At 40.2% G+C, this 15,486-nt stretch overlaps 1 protein-coding gene across 6 annotated transcripts in view; it reads left to right on the plus strand.

Annotated features, from left to right (window-relative positions):
- Positions 1–15,486, plus strand: part of LOC144604083 (E3 ubiquitin-protein ligase HECW1-like) — a 316,240-nt gene that overhangs the window by 203,215 nt on the left and 97,539 nt on the right. For 5 of the 6 annotated variants that reach the window (XM_078418197.1, XM_078418215.1, XM_078418186.1 and 2 more), the window contains one exon: positions 5,236–5,337. The exons of the other annotated variant lie outside the window; for it this stretch is intronic. In XM_078418197.1, the coding sequence (XP_078274323.1) occupies positions 5,236–5,337 (102 nt within the window). The remainder of the gene's footprint in view (positions 1–5,235; positions 5,338–15,486) is intronic. 6 annotated transcript variants of the gene reach the window in all.

Raw genomic sequence — 15,486 nt, forward strand, 5'->3', positions numbered from 1 at the left:
TGCTCAGTACTCCAGCTGGTGCAGTTAGTAACACTGTAGCCTCACAACTCCAGTGCCTTGGGTTCAGTCCTGACCTCCAGTGCTACCTGTGCGGAGTTTGCATATTCTCCTCCATGTGCTCCAGTTTCCTCCCATATTCCGAAAGCATGCAGGTTAATTGGTTTCTGTAAAATATCTCAAGTGTGTAGGTGGAGGGGTTGATAGGAATACAGAGAATAGGTGACAGAAAAATAATTGGAGATTGGGAATGCTCTGATTGTCAGTGTAGATTTGATGGGTCGACACGGCCCACATTTATGTCACAAGGAAATATGAAAAATAAATTAAGATCCAGACATTGATTGTACTGTGGTATTGTTCTAGCCTACTATTCAGAAGCATGTGTGTTAAACACCAACTCCGGTGATTAGGATTTAGAATCTGTAATACTTTTTTCCTGTGAAGGATCGCAAGCATGCCATCTTTTGGAATGCCATCTTTAGGCCAAAATGTTAAACTGAGGTCTCAATTCCCTCATGGTGGCATGTAAATTTTGATATTAAGTCCAGGAAACATCTTATTGAATGAAGGCCCACATTTATCCAACATGAGTAGATGAACTGGTCATGATGTTGGGAGCTTAATGGCAGCCATATTTCCTGCATCAGAACAGAGGCTGGATTTCCCATTGATATCTGTCTGTGGTACATTTTGGGCAATCATATAAAGTGCTACATAAATGCAAGTATTTTCTTAATGGCCATACATACAAAATAATTCTATAACATGTAAAAGTTTTAGGACCCTACACATAACTGTAAATGAGCTAGACTTGGTATTGATTCAGAGTTAATGAAATATTGTCCCAAGAGTGTTGTAGAGCATAAGATAGAAAGGGTTTTAGAAACTATCTGGGTATGTACTATTTTAAGTCACACTGGATTAATTCCCTTGTGCTTCTACACTTTACTCTCCAGACTGTGCAGAATTTTTTAATTGCATATCATGGGCTAGAATTTCTATGTGGGTCCCCCAATCTCCAACACTAATTTTAGTGAAAAGCCTGTGGAAACCCTAAGGAATGATAAAAAATTATAATTCACGGCAACTTTCCTGGCTTCCTTTGATCCCCTGCTGAAAAGTAGGGAAATGCTCAGCAATTTAGGTGCATTTTATCGGATCATAAAATACCTTAATTTAATCTTTCTTTGCAAATAAAACATAATTCCAACATATTTGGCTTAGTAAATTGCAATTCTCACCTATTTGGTCGCACAAGCATTAGATCTTGTCTGCCAAATGCAATGCTCAATCTTTTGTACTTGAGTTTCACTTGATTGTATATATCCGATCTATTTGGATAGCATGCAAAACAAAGCATTTCACTTTACCTTGGTACACGTGACAAAAGTAAAGCCAAGCAATAACTTGGGCGAAGATTACGACTCAATGGGAACCAATTACCTTTGGTATTTCATCTAATTTGCAGTTCCTATTGAGTTAAATGACCAATTTGAGGACTGTCAGCAAGCCATTCAAATCTGAAGGGGATCATTAGTATATTTTAGTATGTTGGTATATACTTTTCTCATTTAGGTTCTTATTCAATGATATATATTATTGGAAGCAAGTGACTAAATAGAGAGCATGTGTAACAGGGGAGACGCAGCGCAGAGACTCGGTTCGATCCTGATCTTGATTGCCGGTTATTTGGAGTTTGCACATTCTCCCTGTGACTGCATGGGTTTTCTCTGGGTGCTCCAGTTTCCACCCACATCCTAGAGGGGCGCAGGTTTGTAGGTTAATTGGCCCCTGTAAATCGCCCAGAGTGTGTAGGAGTGAGAGTGTGTATAAGAGAAATATATTAAATTATATGAGAAGCATTGGGGGGACAATCAGAATCCTTTTTCAAAACCTAGAAGGCATAGGTATGTCAGAGGCTGAAAATGTAAAGGAGATTTATGAGGCAAGTATTTTTACACAGCAAGTGTTATATGCATGGAGCATGCTGCCATGAGAAGTGCTAGAAGCATATATGATAGCAAGGTTTAAGAGGCATTTAGACAAACACACAAATCAGCAGTAAATGGAGGGGCATGGATCATGCCCAGGCAGATGAGATTAGTTTATCCTGGCATCATGTTCAGCACAAACATTGTGGGCCAAAGGGCCTGTACCTGTGCTGTATTGTTCTACGTTCCCTTTCTAAAGAATGGTATAATCTTTACCGTCCTCCAAACTTCTCATTCCAATCCTACAGCCAGAATGTGCTTTCCTATACTATTAATGCCCTAGATTTTCTAGGGAACTCCTGATTGATTAGCATGGAGGCACAAGAGACTCCAGATGCTGGAATCTGTAGAAAGAAAGGGGAGCAGCTGGAGGATCTATCTAGACTCAATGAGGAATCTTGACTTGAGCTGTCTGTTTCCCTCTGCAGATGCTCCCCTACCTGCTGTTTTCCAATAGCTGTTTGCTTTTGCAACTGATTTCAATGAAACTGTTTATGTTCCCCTGTGTAATTGTCAACCAGTTCAGGGTTCTCATGCATGTATACATATATGACCATAGAAATCCCAAATGTACTGAACACAGCTTGGCAGCATTTTCCTGACAACCGTCTGCCACCGGATCTCTTGTGCAGTATAATGCACAGTGTGAAATTGCAGCAATTACCCACTTCCTACTGTAGACTTCCACCCAGTGCCCAGGTAGAAGGGAGACATGAATAGCATCTCAATTCATTTCAATGGAGAGGAATGGTTGCGATATGTTTGGAATTTTGGGGAATTGTTTTGGTTCGTTTAAATATTTTTGATTTGCATTTCAATGCAATTTTTGAAATAAACTTTTGATTTATTTAAATGTTATTAGGTATAGGTTTATTATTGTTACATATACCGAGGTACACTTAAATGCTCTATTTCGCATGCTATCCAAACAGTTTAGATATACCATTGTGATATCATGAGAGGTAGAGTCATAGAGGGGAGATACATTTCCTCCCGGTGGATGCAACAAGGACTACAAACCATCATGGCTGCCAACAAAAGACTACAAAACCCATAGTCAGCAGGGCTGCCTGCCCTGCTGACACTGATTGCTGCTGACACTGATTGCTGCTGACACTGATTGCTGCTGACACTGATTGCTGCTGACACTGATTGCTGCTGATTGCTGCTGACACTGATTGCTGCCCAGCTGAACCAGCTGAGCTGATTGCCTCAGTGAGAGAGCTAAAAGGGAAGGGAAGCAGTATATTTAAAGAGAGAGACAACGACTGAAGCTTAGAGGGAGAGAAGCAGTGTTTGAGTTATATTTTGTAAGAAGGCAGCAAGCTACAGTTTTGATTTAACTACCTGTTTTGGTTTTGTGTACCTGTCTGCAAACAATTAAGTTGACCTGTTTTTGGAAAAGACTAAATATATGGAATTTAAGTTTGAAAACAAGAACTTTTCTGTCTTCATTTCCGGCACCCACACCTCCCAACCTTCAAGAGAAAAGCTCCCGACCTCTCAAGACATCACACCATATATAGATATAATCAATCCAAACCCAAGTACAACTCAAAGTCTATCCCCTAGATAGAGCCAAGGGGAAGTTACAGAGGGCAGAATATAGTTCTCAGCATTGTAGCACATTGTGGCCCATCAGTTCCTTAGACAAAATCCAATGACCTCAAAAGAGATTAATCAAACTGTACCCTAGCTTATGGAAGGATAGCCTGATTCAGAAGTCTAATAATGATGAGGAAAAATCTGTTCTCGAGTCTGGTGGGGTGTACACTTTCAAACTTCTGTACCTTCTGCCAGATGGGAGCAGAGAGAAGAAGGAATGACTGGGATGGGACAAGTCTTTGATTATGTGAACTGCTTGTTTGAGGCAACGTAAAGTATAGATGGAGTCAATGTTGGGAGGTCTGGTCTGTATGATTGATGGGGCTACATCAGCAACTCCCTGTAATTTCTTGCGATCTTGGGCAGAGCTATTCCCAAACCAAGCTGCGATGTAGCCCTACAGTAACGTTTCTGTGTGCATCTGTAGAAATTTGTAAGAGTCATTGGAGACATGTTGAATTTACTCAGGAAATAGAGGCGTGTGTGTGCCTTCTTGAATATCGCATCAATGTGGTTGGTCCAAGGCAGATCATTGGTAATATTAATGCAAAGGAACTAGAAGATCTATTATTACTTAAATTAAATTATTTGAACAGTTTTTACATAATTCTTGAGTATTTCCCTTTGTCAGAAATATTTTGGCAGCTTCAACAGACAGCTAAACCTACCATTGACTTTTACATCGTTTTACTCTTGGGCCCCTCTCCACATGATGTGTGAAAGACCCTGAGGTGTTGCAGGGCGTTTATCACTGTGCTGAGAGTCAGTTTCTTCTAGAAAGTTGCCCTTTTCAATAGTTCAATGCTACTTTACTGTCAATATGTGCGTAGATACCGTGAAATTCTTTTTTTGCAAACAGTTTAGTAAGATCTTACTGTATATAAGTCCAGGAGTGCCACAAATGGAGTGTAAGAATAGATTACACTGAGGCGGTTCACAAAGTTGCCAACTTTCCAGCATTGCTGTGTGTCCTTCAGGCTTCAAATTTCTTAAGGAACTAGAATCATATGTTGACTTTAAAGGCCCGTTGTCCTGGCAACAGCACTGGGTTGGTGTTTCAGGGGTCAGCCACCCTTGGTGATGTTGCTGATGTCCTCCACCACTCCGTGCCGCTGCAGGTCATGTCTGACCTTGTGCGCTCAGCCTCTGTGGGGCCTACAGCGGTGCCTGATCCACGTGATCGCCTGGCTGCTACAGGGCCTCCAGCGGCTCACTGCACCTACACATCAACCCGTGATGGTGCCACACGTCCCTCGCCTCCCTCAGCCACTGCTCAGCCTCCTATGCAAGGTAAGTGTGGTTATTTTGTCATAGGTCAGTTGTGGTCAATGTTATTGCTCCACAAAATCTGAGCCTATGATACTATTCAGTATGAATATACTTTCCAAGCTTTGTATTTGCATCATTTTGTTTAATCATTTTTGGGGCAGAGAAAATGTATTATAAATAAAAATATATATATATTATTATGAGTCTGAAGAAGGGTCCTGACCAAAAACATCGCCTATCCATTCCTTCCACAGATGCTGCCTGATCCGCTGAGTTACTCCAGCACTTTGTGTTTTACTTTAAATATTTAATAGTTTATTGCTATAATGTAAAGCATAATGTTTTTTTAAATACATTTTTCCTCTTGTAGGTGATATCCCTTTACCTCATTGTGCTCAGACAATAAATCAGCTGCCTTCTTTGAGACAAGACAGCAACCGTTACCCCACCATCGATGAGCCCCTACCTCCCAGTAAGCTTTAATTTATTTGTAATCGTTCTGTTGTGTGATCAGTGCAGGAAAACAAAGTGATTTTGTTCATTCTGAATCAACTGAGAAAAGATCATTTGAACGGATCAATTAGATATTGAATAAAACATCTTCCATTCTTCACAATAAATCTACTTGTATAAACAACAAAATATATAGTAAGGAATCTCCAAATCTTTTGTTAAATACGTCAGAATATTTTATATATATCAGACGATGTATGTTATGCACAGATTATCAAATTGTATGTTTGCCAAACAACAGCACAAATTTGTAAACAAAATGAGTACAATTTGCAAAAGTGGCTGTTTGATCTCAAGACTAGGCAATTTGATCAATTATGAAAAAATGCATTACCCAAGATGCACAGTCTGTTTTGGGTTGAATGTTGATCACATTTACATAGGACCTTGGAACTCAACTACGAGTACAATTCATAACTGAGCTCTGCTCCTAAGTAGCGAGTCCTAAGGTTTCAGATGATAATTTATTTTATTCAATGGAGATCTTTGAAATAGATATGATTTCCTTGGATCGCCATGTGGTCCAGGCATGTGAAATATATTTTCATTTCACTGAGTGTTTTACAGTTGTCTAAGGGATACAGTCAAGGAAAACAGCATAATTGAACATTGTTATCCATTAAATCATGGATAAGCTATTGCTGTTGATTAGTAAGTAAACTGGTGAATTTGTCATCGTCTCTCCATTTGGATACTGCCGTTGGTTCAACTCTTAGGAGGATTCTGTGACCATCATGTGTGCTGCCCTATCCTCCACTTCACTTTCCATCTGTGGACAACATGTAACCATCATCCAGCATTCAAAGAGCAATTGAGTGCAGGTGCCATTCAACGTGGAAAGCATGTTTCTTCCATTCCCTTTATGACAGAACCATATCCTATCATGACAATCAGCCAGCTTCAGAAAAGATACCTTTGTAGCAACTATACAAATAGAACAATCAGTCCCACCCACGATCATTCCTTATTCTCCCTGCTCCTGTTGGGCCGAAGGTAACAAAGCTTGAAAGCACAAACCACAAGGCTCAGGAAGGGTCTCGACCCGAAACGTCACCCATTCCTTCTCTCCCGAGATGCTGCCTGACCTGCTGAGTTACTCCAGCATTTTGTGAATAAAAGGCTCAGGAACAGCTTCTTCCCCTCTGTTACCAGGCTTCTGATTGATTCTTCCATAAACTAGCAAGGCAGGGAGTGGAAACCAGAGTAGTGGTCACGGTGCATGGTGGTGCTGGCTCGATGGGCTGAATGGCCTACTCCTGCACCTATTGTCTATTGTCTATTTTCTATTGACCTCATGGAATTTATCCCAGATCATTAAGAGAGGAAATTGCCAGAGCCTTGATGAACAACTTTGCGTCTTCTCTCACCATAGGTGAGGTCCCGGAGCACTGGGGAATAGCTAATATTGTTATTTTGTTTATGAAGGGAAGTAGAGAGAATCCAGGAAATTATAGGGGGTGAGCTTCACGTCAGTGATAGGGAAGCTATTGGGGAGGTTCCTTCAATATTTACTCCCATTTGAATGAGGGGTTATCAGTGACTTGATTGTATGTATTTATAACTGGCTTACTGATAAAGAGGGAGGGGTGTGGTGGAAGGACAACATTCAGGCTGAGGGTCTGTGACCAGTGGAGTTCCGCAGGGATCTGTGCTGTGACTGCTGCTGTCGGTAATATATATATATAAATAGCTTGGATATAAACATAGATGGGTTGGTTAGTAGGTTTTCTGATGGCGCCAAGATTAATGAGGTTGTGGACTGCGAGGAAGGCTGTCAAAGTACGCAGCAAGATTTAGGTCAGCTGCAAAAAACTATCTACAACTTTAGATAGTTCCTCTGTCCCTCTCTTTCCCCTCCCCCTTCCCAGTTCTCCCACTGACTTCCTATCTCCTACTACTTCCTATCTTTGTCCCGCCCCCTCCCCTGACATCAGTCTGAAGAAGAGTCTTGACCCGAAAGTCACCCATTCCTTCTCTCCTGAGATGCTGCCTGACCCGCTGAGTTACTCCAGCATTTTGTGGTCTACCTTCAATTTGAACCAGCATCTGCAGTTATTTTCCTACTTATATGACTGCTACATAACCTCCCAACCTTTATACTGAATAGATTTATTCACAAAATGCTGGAGTAACTCAGCAGGTCAGGCAGCATCTCGGGAGAGGACTTTACATGGTGTCAGAAGTGGAGAAGAATGTCTGGACCACTCTCCCTGCAAGGGAACTTGGCCAAGAATTATAAGGACTGGATAAGGGCATTCCAGCTGTACGAGACAGAGTCAGAGTCAGAGTCAGAGTCAGAGTCAGAGTCAGAGTCAGAGTCAGAGTCAGAGACAGAGACAGAGACAGAGACAGAGACAGAGACAGAGACAGAGACAGAGACAGAGACAGAGACAGAGACAGAGACAGAGACAGAGACAGACACAGAGACAGAGACAGAGACAGAGACAGAGACAGAGACAGAGACAGAGACAGAGACAGAGACAGAGACAGAGACAGAGACAGAGACAGAGACAGAGACAGAGACAGAGACAGAGACAGAGACAGAGACAGAGACAGAGACAGAGTGTCGGGTCCCTGCTGGCAGGACGACTGCGGGGATGAGTTCCAGGAAGAACCTGAGCCGTTTCTGGGAGTGGGAGAGAAAGATCGTGTGCGTGGGCAGGAACTACGCCGAGCACGCCCAGGAGCTGGGGAACCCGGTGCTGGGCAGCGAGCCACTACTCTTCCTCAAGCCTCCCAGCGCCTACCTGCGAGAGGGCTCCCCGCTGCACCTGCTGACTGAATACTCTGACTGATGAAGGTCAATGTGCCAAAAGCCTGTTTGACCACCCTATCTACCTGTGATGCCACTTTCAACAAAGTATACACCTGTACTCCTAGATCCCCCTGCTCTGAAAACACTCCCCAGAGTCCTACCATTCACAATGAGCTATGAGCCTATTCATTTGAATGGGATTTCAGGGCTGTAAGAAAGAAGGTAAAATAAGTAATTAATATATTTTAATAATTCGATTTTTTGTTTAATGTTTTAATTATTCAAAGATGATTTAAAGACCTTTATTTTTTAAATCTCCTTTTTAAATTTTAATAATTTTTTTATGTTTCTGAAAGGTTAGCAAACTCTGTTTTACCCTGTTTCAAAAGCTTTTGGAAGTGAGGGATTTCTACTGTCTTTTGTGTAACAATGTGTTTCCTGACCTTATGCTTGAATGGCCAGCCTTTAATATAATGACCCTTATCACGGGAGCCTCCACCAGAGTAGTGTTTTGCTTTCCAACAACTTTTTAAAAAATCACCAATAATCTCAAACAAATCAGTCATAACACCATTTTAAAATGCCTTCCTACACTGTAAAACTAACTATTGCACTCTACCTGAAATGTTATGGAGTCAGATCTTGCTGCCTGCACCCGCTTTCCCCTTTCCCTTAAACTTCTGGATCAAGGAGATAAATCTCACTGCCACAGAACTTGATATCAGAGCTTTGAACAACATAATAGGGTGATGTGTATGGGCCAGAACAAGCCCCATCAATAAAGCTCTTTTGCAAGCTTCTAATTGGTGATATGTCCTTCATCTTGTCAGCGACCTATACATGGCGACTCTTTGCATATTTTGTGTATGGTATGAAAAACAAAGAATTTCACTGTGACATCACATGTGATAATAAAATATAATTTATCATTTATTCATTCATTCATTCTTCACAGAGAAGTTAGAAGATGTTGAAGAGAAGGTCAAACAAAAAAATATTTAGCAGTTCTGCCAGCTTTCTTGGGCAGAGAAACTGTATTAATGTTTCAAATCAAACACCTTCCTTCAAAACTGAAAGTTAGAGATTTAACATCTGTACCAATAAATAAATAGAACTACCTTGCTCAAAAGTAAAGTCTTCCAAGGTTGTCTGCTGTAATCACCCTTTGGAGATAAGATGCCAACATAATGAAAGACTTCAGGGATGTCCACATTTCTGAAATTGGCTGCCTATTTCATTGTTGCATTATGTCATTGTTGGAGATCAATCTTTTTAACTTGAAGGACCTTATTATCTTTTTTGGTAGAAAATGTATTCTCAAAAAAGAAGGCCCATTTGTTTGGGATAGGGGGCCTGGTAAGGAAGGGAGCTATCTACTTCACCTTTAATTTATGTGGAAAAGCTTTATGGGCTTTCAGAGTCATGTTGTACCCTTGATCCATACCATTTCCAATGTAGCTGCTGCTTTCCCTATGTCTGTTTTAGTGAGGGATGAATACATTTATGGACACAAAGGATCAGGGATTCAGCAATTGAGCAGCAAAGTGGATTTGAGGCATAGGATTAGCTACTATTGTATTCAATGGCAAGGCAAAATTATGGCCAACTCTTGCATCTCTCTCTTATCTGTTACTGGTATTCAATCTTACAGAGGAAATCACTATGAATTATGAACTTTTTCAAATGATTCATTTTTTAATATTGGTCCAAAACAATAAAAAATAATTTAACCTAATTTTAAATTTTAATCACATTTTATTTAAATTTTAAATAATTTAACCGCTTATCAATTCTGCATTTTATTTTGAAGTTGTTTGCACATATCCTTTTGATTCTCATTTGCTGGGATGTCTGAGAACAATACATTCCATAAGCATCTCCATCAGCGATGAGTGGGAGTTCTTTTGAATTTACAACCCACCTGTTTTAATCAGTTCTTTTCATATGGCGGAAACACCATTAAGAAATGATTTTTGAAGTATCAATTGACTGTTGTCAAATGTTCATGTTTGATATCTCTGCCAACTTAAAAGGATTGGCAGTGAGAGCATTATGCTATGCTTTTTGTCCCCATAATTTACAAAGCCATTAATTGCTTGCAATGACTCGAACACAGTGCCTTTTCAGCTAACATTGTTTTGTGGTGGTTTATTGAAGAAGAAAATTAACATTAAGAAAAGATGAATGGTTAAAATTCATGTCAGTGACAACAGTGGAAAACTAAATGTTCTGTAGCTTTCCACAGTGTTTTAGTGCAAACATTGCTCACTGAAACAAGCTTGTGGACTTGAACCAGTAAATCTAATGAGAGTGAGAGATCCAAGGAAATGTGGTGTTATCCACTTTGGAAGGAAGAATGAAAAAGTAAAGTATGTTTTAAACAGAGCAAGTCTACAGCTTGCAGTATTAAGGGATCTGGGTGCCCTGGTACATAAAGCAAAAGGCTACCTGCAGAAACAGGAAGAAATTCAGAAAACTAATGGAATATTGGCCATTGTAACAAGGGGTATTGAGTATGAAGATGAAATAGTTTTGATGTAACTTCACAGAGTGCTGGTGAAACTGCACCTGGAGTATTATGTGCTATTTTAGTCTCCACATTATAAGAAGCATGCATAGAAGGACCACTAGATCAGTGCTTCTTAAACTATTTCAGTGTCATTCACCCTTGAGTTATTCACCCCTCTAGTTTCATTCACCCCAAAATAATTTCATTCACCCTTGGGTGAACCATTCACCAGTTTAAGAAGCACTGCACTAGATGATACAACAGATGAAACGGTTGACATATAAAAAGCAGTGGAACAGGTTAGCTTGTACTCATTGGAGCACAAAAGAATGAAGAATATCAGATTTGGAAGAGTCAGGCAGCATTTCTAGAAACGGAAGCAGAGTTAATGTTCCAAGTCAAGGATGAAGGTTCTTCGATCTGAAACATTAACTGTTTCTCTTTCCACAGATGCCACCTGGCCTGCTGAGTGTTTCCAGCATTTTTTGTTTATTCCAGATTGCCAGCATCTTCAGATTTTGATTCTCAAGGTTCTGAGGAGGTTTGACAGGGTGGATGCTGAGAGAATGATTTCCTCAATGGGATCTCTTGAACCCGTAGGTATAGTATTAGAATAAGTGGATGCAAGTTTCGATGGAGATGATGATGTCCTTTTCTCTCACAGGGTTGTGAATGGAGAGAGAGCAGGAAAGTGATAATAATAATAATAATAATAATAATGCATTTTATTTATATAGCGCTTTTCATATACTCAAAGACGCTTTACAGAGCTTTAATGAGCTTTAATGAGCCAAGATTGTATCTGCCATATTAAAGAAACAGGCTAAAGATGTCAATTGGTCTTCTCCACCTCTTGTAACTTATGTTCTTATATTCCTTTGTTCATTCAATCTAAAACACGGGAATAAAAACAGTAACTTTTAATACTGTTCACTTTTATTTTAAACATCTTTGGTCTTGATTTGTATCTAATTCACAAAATTCATTGACCCGCAGAAATCACATCCTGTTCCTTTATTACCTACACGATGTCAACCAATTATATCTCAATTCTATGTTTAGTTTCATTAAATTCTGTTGGATCGGTGAAGTCAGACATGTTTCCATTTTGAACAGTTTAAAGAGTTTCTATCACTGAAAGTTTTCCCAGCTTTATAAACTGTGAACAATGCCCAAAAACAAGAGTAGTAGTTCAGTGCCAATGTGTTTCCTTGATAGATAGATATTTAGGAGGACTCAAACTTTCACATTTCTATTAGTATCCTAAAGGGAGGAGTTCTATCATCTGTTGCCATGCTGATTTTCCATAGACTAAAAAAGTACAGCAACTCACCATGTTACGCAGAAACACTTTAAGGAGTTTACAATCACTGTTTACATACATGCGACCATTTTGCTTAAATGAAAATCCCACAAAGAGAAATGTGATGAATTCCACATTTATATTCATTGAGGGATGAAGACTGACCAGATCATGTTCTCATGGTGTTGTATGTATCTACTTGAGTGGGTAGCAGGATATTGACTTTAATCTGCCTAGACACAAGCAGCTATGATACCCAACTCTCCACATGTGCTGGCCCTCCACACCCAAGAGGCATCTATCAAGGTGTAGGCAGGCTTCCGTGGTAGGTAGGTCAATGGCCAGAATGCTCAGACAACATTTGACTGGAGGCAAAGGTGAGTTGTAATCTCACATTCTTTTGGTTTTATTAGGTTTTATTATGTTTATACAATTTTTTAATATATGTGCTGGAAAATAATTAAGAAATAATTAAAAATGTCAAAATAAAGCAAACTATGTTTTTTAAAAACGTTTTTATTCATTCAAGGGATGGGGCTTCGCAAGCTGAGCCTGCATTTAATAGCACGCCCCTAATTGCCCTTTGGGAAAGTGGTGGTGAGCTGCCTCCTTGAACCATTGCAATATTTAATGCGTGTGTGTACATATATAATGATGTTAAGGGGGGAGTTCTAGGATTTCAACCCAGAAACAGTGAAGAAAGAGCAATATATTTCCAATTCCTGTTGGTGTGTGGCTTGGACACCAACTTCCAGATGGTTGTGTTCCCGTGCTTTTGCTGCCATTGTCCTTCCAGCTCTGGAAGCTGTGGGTTGAAAGTGCTAATTAAGGAGTCTTGATGAGTTGCTGAAGTGCATCCTATAGAAACATAGAAAATAGAAAGTAGGTTTAGGAGTAGGTCATTCGGCCTTCGAGCCAGAACCACCATTCAATATGATCATGGCTGATCATCCAAAATCAGTACCCCATTCCTGCTTTCTCCCCATACCCCTTGATTCTGTTAGCCCTAAAATCTATATCTAACTCTCTCTTGAATACAACATATAGATGTTAAAACTGCTCCTACTATGTGTTGAGTGGATGGTTGTTGATAGGGTGTAACATCTTGTATGGTGACGAGTTTCTTGAGTGTATTGAACTGTATTCATCAAGGCTAATGAAGTAAATACATAAATAAACTAATCCTACTTGTTTCTTCCCCTCTGAGTTTCAAGGCAGTGAGGGTGAAGAGTTCCTAAAGTGTGTCCCACGATAATTTCTGAGAAATGCCTGCTTCTGGAGCCATTGCTGATTCTGATTCTCAGGAAGGGAGATGTCACATGCACCAAGATTCAGGAGCAAAACATTGAGTTGATAGCGATCATAACCTAACGGGATTTAGGTTAGCTGTAAATATGAAGGAGAAATAGAATCATGGCACAAAAACTGGCCTTTCAGCCCACCATGTCAATGCTGACAATCAAGTGCCCATCCGTACTAATCCCATTCACCACTATTTGGTCCACAGTCTTCTATAGGTTGGCAATTGAATTACTTGTCTAGACACTTCTTAAATGTTCTGAGAGACACTGCCTGTAGCCTTCTTCTTGGATGGTGCATCCAAACTACAGCCAACTTCTGTGTGAAAAAAAATAATTCTTCCTCTGGTTTAGAAATCTCTGTGAGCCAAAGGGGAAAAGATTACTATTGTTTACTCGATCTGTGCCCATCATAATTTTGTTTTGGATTGATTCATTATTCTCACATGTACCTAGATACAGTGGAAAAACTTGTTTTCTGTGCTATCTAGACAAATCATGCCATACAGGAGTACATCAAATAGTACAAAAGAGAATGTAAACAGAGTGCAAAATATTATGCTACAGCTACAGAGAAAGTGCAGATGAAAAAAGTGCAAAGGCTACAACAATAGATTTGAAGATCAGATTTGAAGTTCTTCCTATATGCCTACTCTACCACTCCACCTGTGCTGTTAATTTCAGGGATCTTTGGATTTGTACACCTCTATCACTTTCCCTCAGCCTTCTTTGCTCAATAGAGAATTGTGAATTTGTGGAACACCCAGAGAGTTGTGAATTTGTAGAATTCTCTGCCACGGAGGGCAGTGGAGGCCAAGTCACAGGAAGAATTTAAGAGAGCGTTAGATAGAGCTCTGGGGGCTAGTGGAATCAGGGGATATGGGGAGAAGTTGGGCACAGCTTACTGATTGTGGATGATCAGCCATGATCACAATGAATGGCGGTGCTGGCTCGAAGGGCCGAATGGCCTCCTCCTGCACCTATTTTCTATATTTCTATGTTTCTAATAGAAAATAAACCCAACTCATCCACTTCTCTCCTATCTCTACAACATCATCATGAATCACCTTTGCACCCTCTCCAGAGGAATAACGGTCCGTCAACGGCACAGCCCTCCCTCCATCAAAACATCTACATGAGGCGCAGCAACAAGCAGGTGGTATCTATCATCAAGGATCCCAGGTCATACACTCTACCATTGGGGCAGCAGGTACAGAAGCCTGATGTCCCACACCACCTGGTTCAGGAACACAACTTTCTTATGACTATCAGATTCTTGAACCAACCAGCACAACGCTACTTGACAACAGATCACTACGGTCCATGTCTTACACTTGTTTCTTTTCTAATTTATGTTTTTGCACTAATGTTTTTGCACATCTTCTCTTTTTTAGAAATATTATGTATAATTTATGTATAATTTGTTTTTGTATGTTGTCTGAGTCTATTTGCCGGTGATACTGCTACAAGCAATGGTTGTCATTGTACCTGTACCTCACTGTACTTGCTCGACTTGACTGTCTGTACTGTGTCAACCAACACTACACACATTATTTTAGAGCAACAATGTTTTATAAATCTGTACCATAACTTCCCTGTCCTTATATTCAGTGCACCAGCTAATGAAGTATAGCATCTGGTACCAACTTCTTTTCCACCCTATCCAACAGTGCTGCCACCTTCAGGGATCTTTCAACTTGTACAGTGAAGCAAGAAAAGGCTCTCAGTGTCGGGTTGCACACACCAGCAAGAATTAAGCTAACTATAAAAGAATAGGTGTGGAAGTGAACAGTAAAACAAGACAGAAACACAGAGAAAGTGTGAGAATACTTTAAATACCAACATAAATGGGATCAAAAAATGAAAATAATAGAAAAGCACAGCAGATCAGGTAGCATCTGTGGAAAGAGAAACAGGTAATGTTTAATGGCTGCTGCCAGGGAACTGGAGAAACAGACACTCCCCGACTTTCATAAGGGTTAGGTCCAACAGACGCTTGCCTAAGTCGGATGTTATGTATGTCATGGTGCACACATAAATGTATGATTTGATGCGGAGACCACATGGGAGCTCCAATGCAGAGACCACATGGACATCAGTGGGCTTAAAGAATTGCTTATGTAAGAGTGAGTTTACGTGTTGGGGAGTGCCTGTGTGGTAAATGTCAATTCCTTTTTCAAAAAATTGAATTTTTGGCAGTAAAGAGGATTTTAGAAAGGCGCACAGACATGCAGGGAATGTCG

The sequence above is a fragment of the Rhinoraja longicauda genome, chromosome 2 (genome assembly GCF_053455715.1).
Source record: "Rhinoraja longicauda isolate Sanriku21f chromosome 2, sRhiLon1.1, whole genome shotgun sequence".
Lineage (NCBI taxonomy): Eukaryota > Metazoa > Chordata > Chondrichthyes > Rajiformes > Arhynchobatidae > Rhinoraja > Rhinoraja longicauda.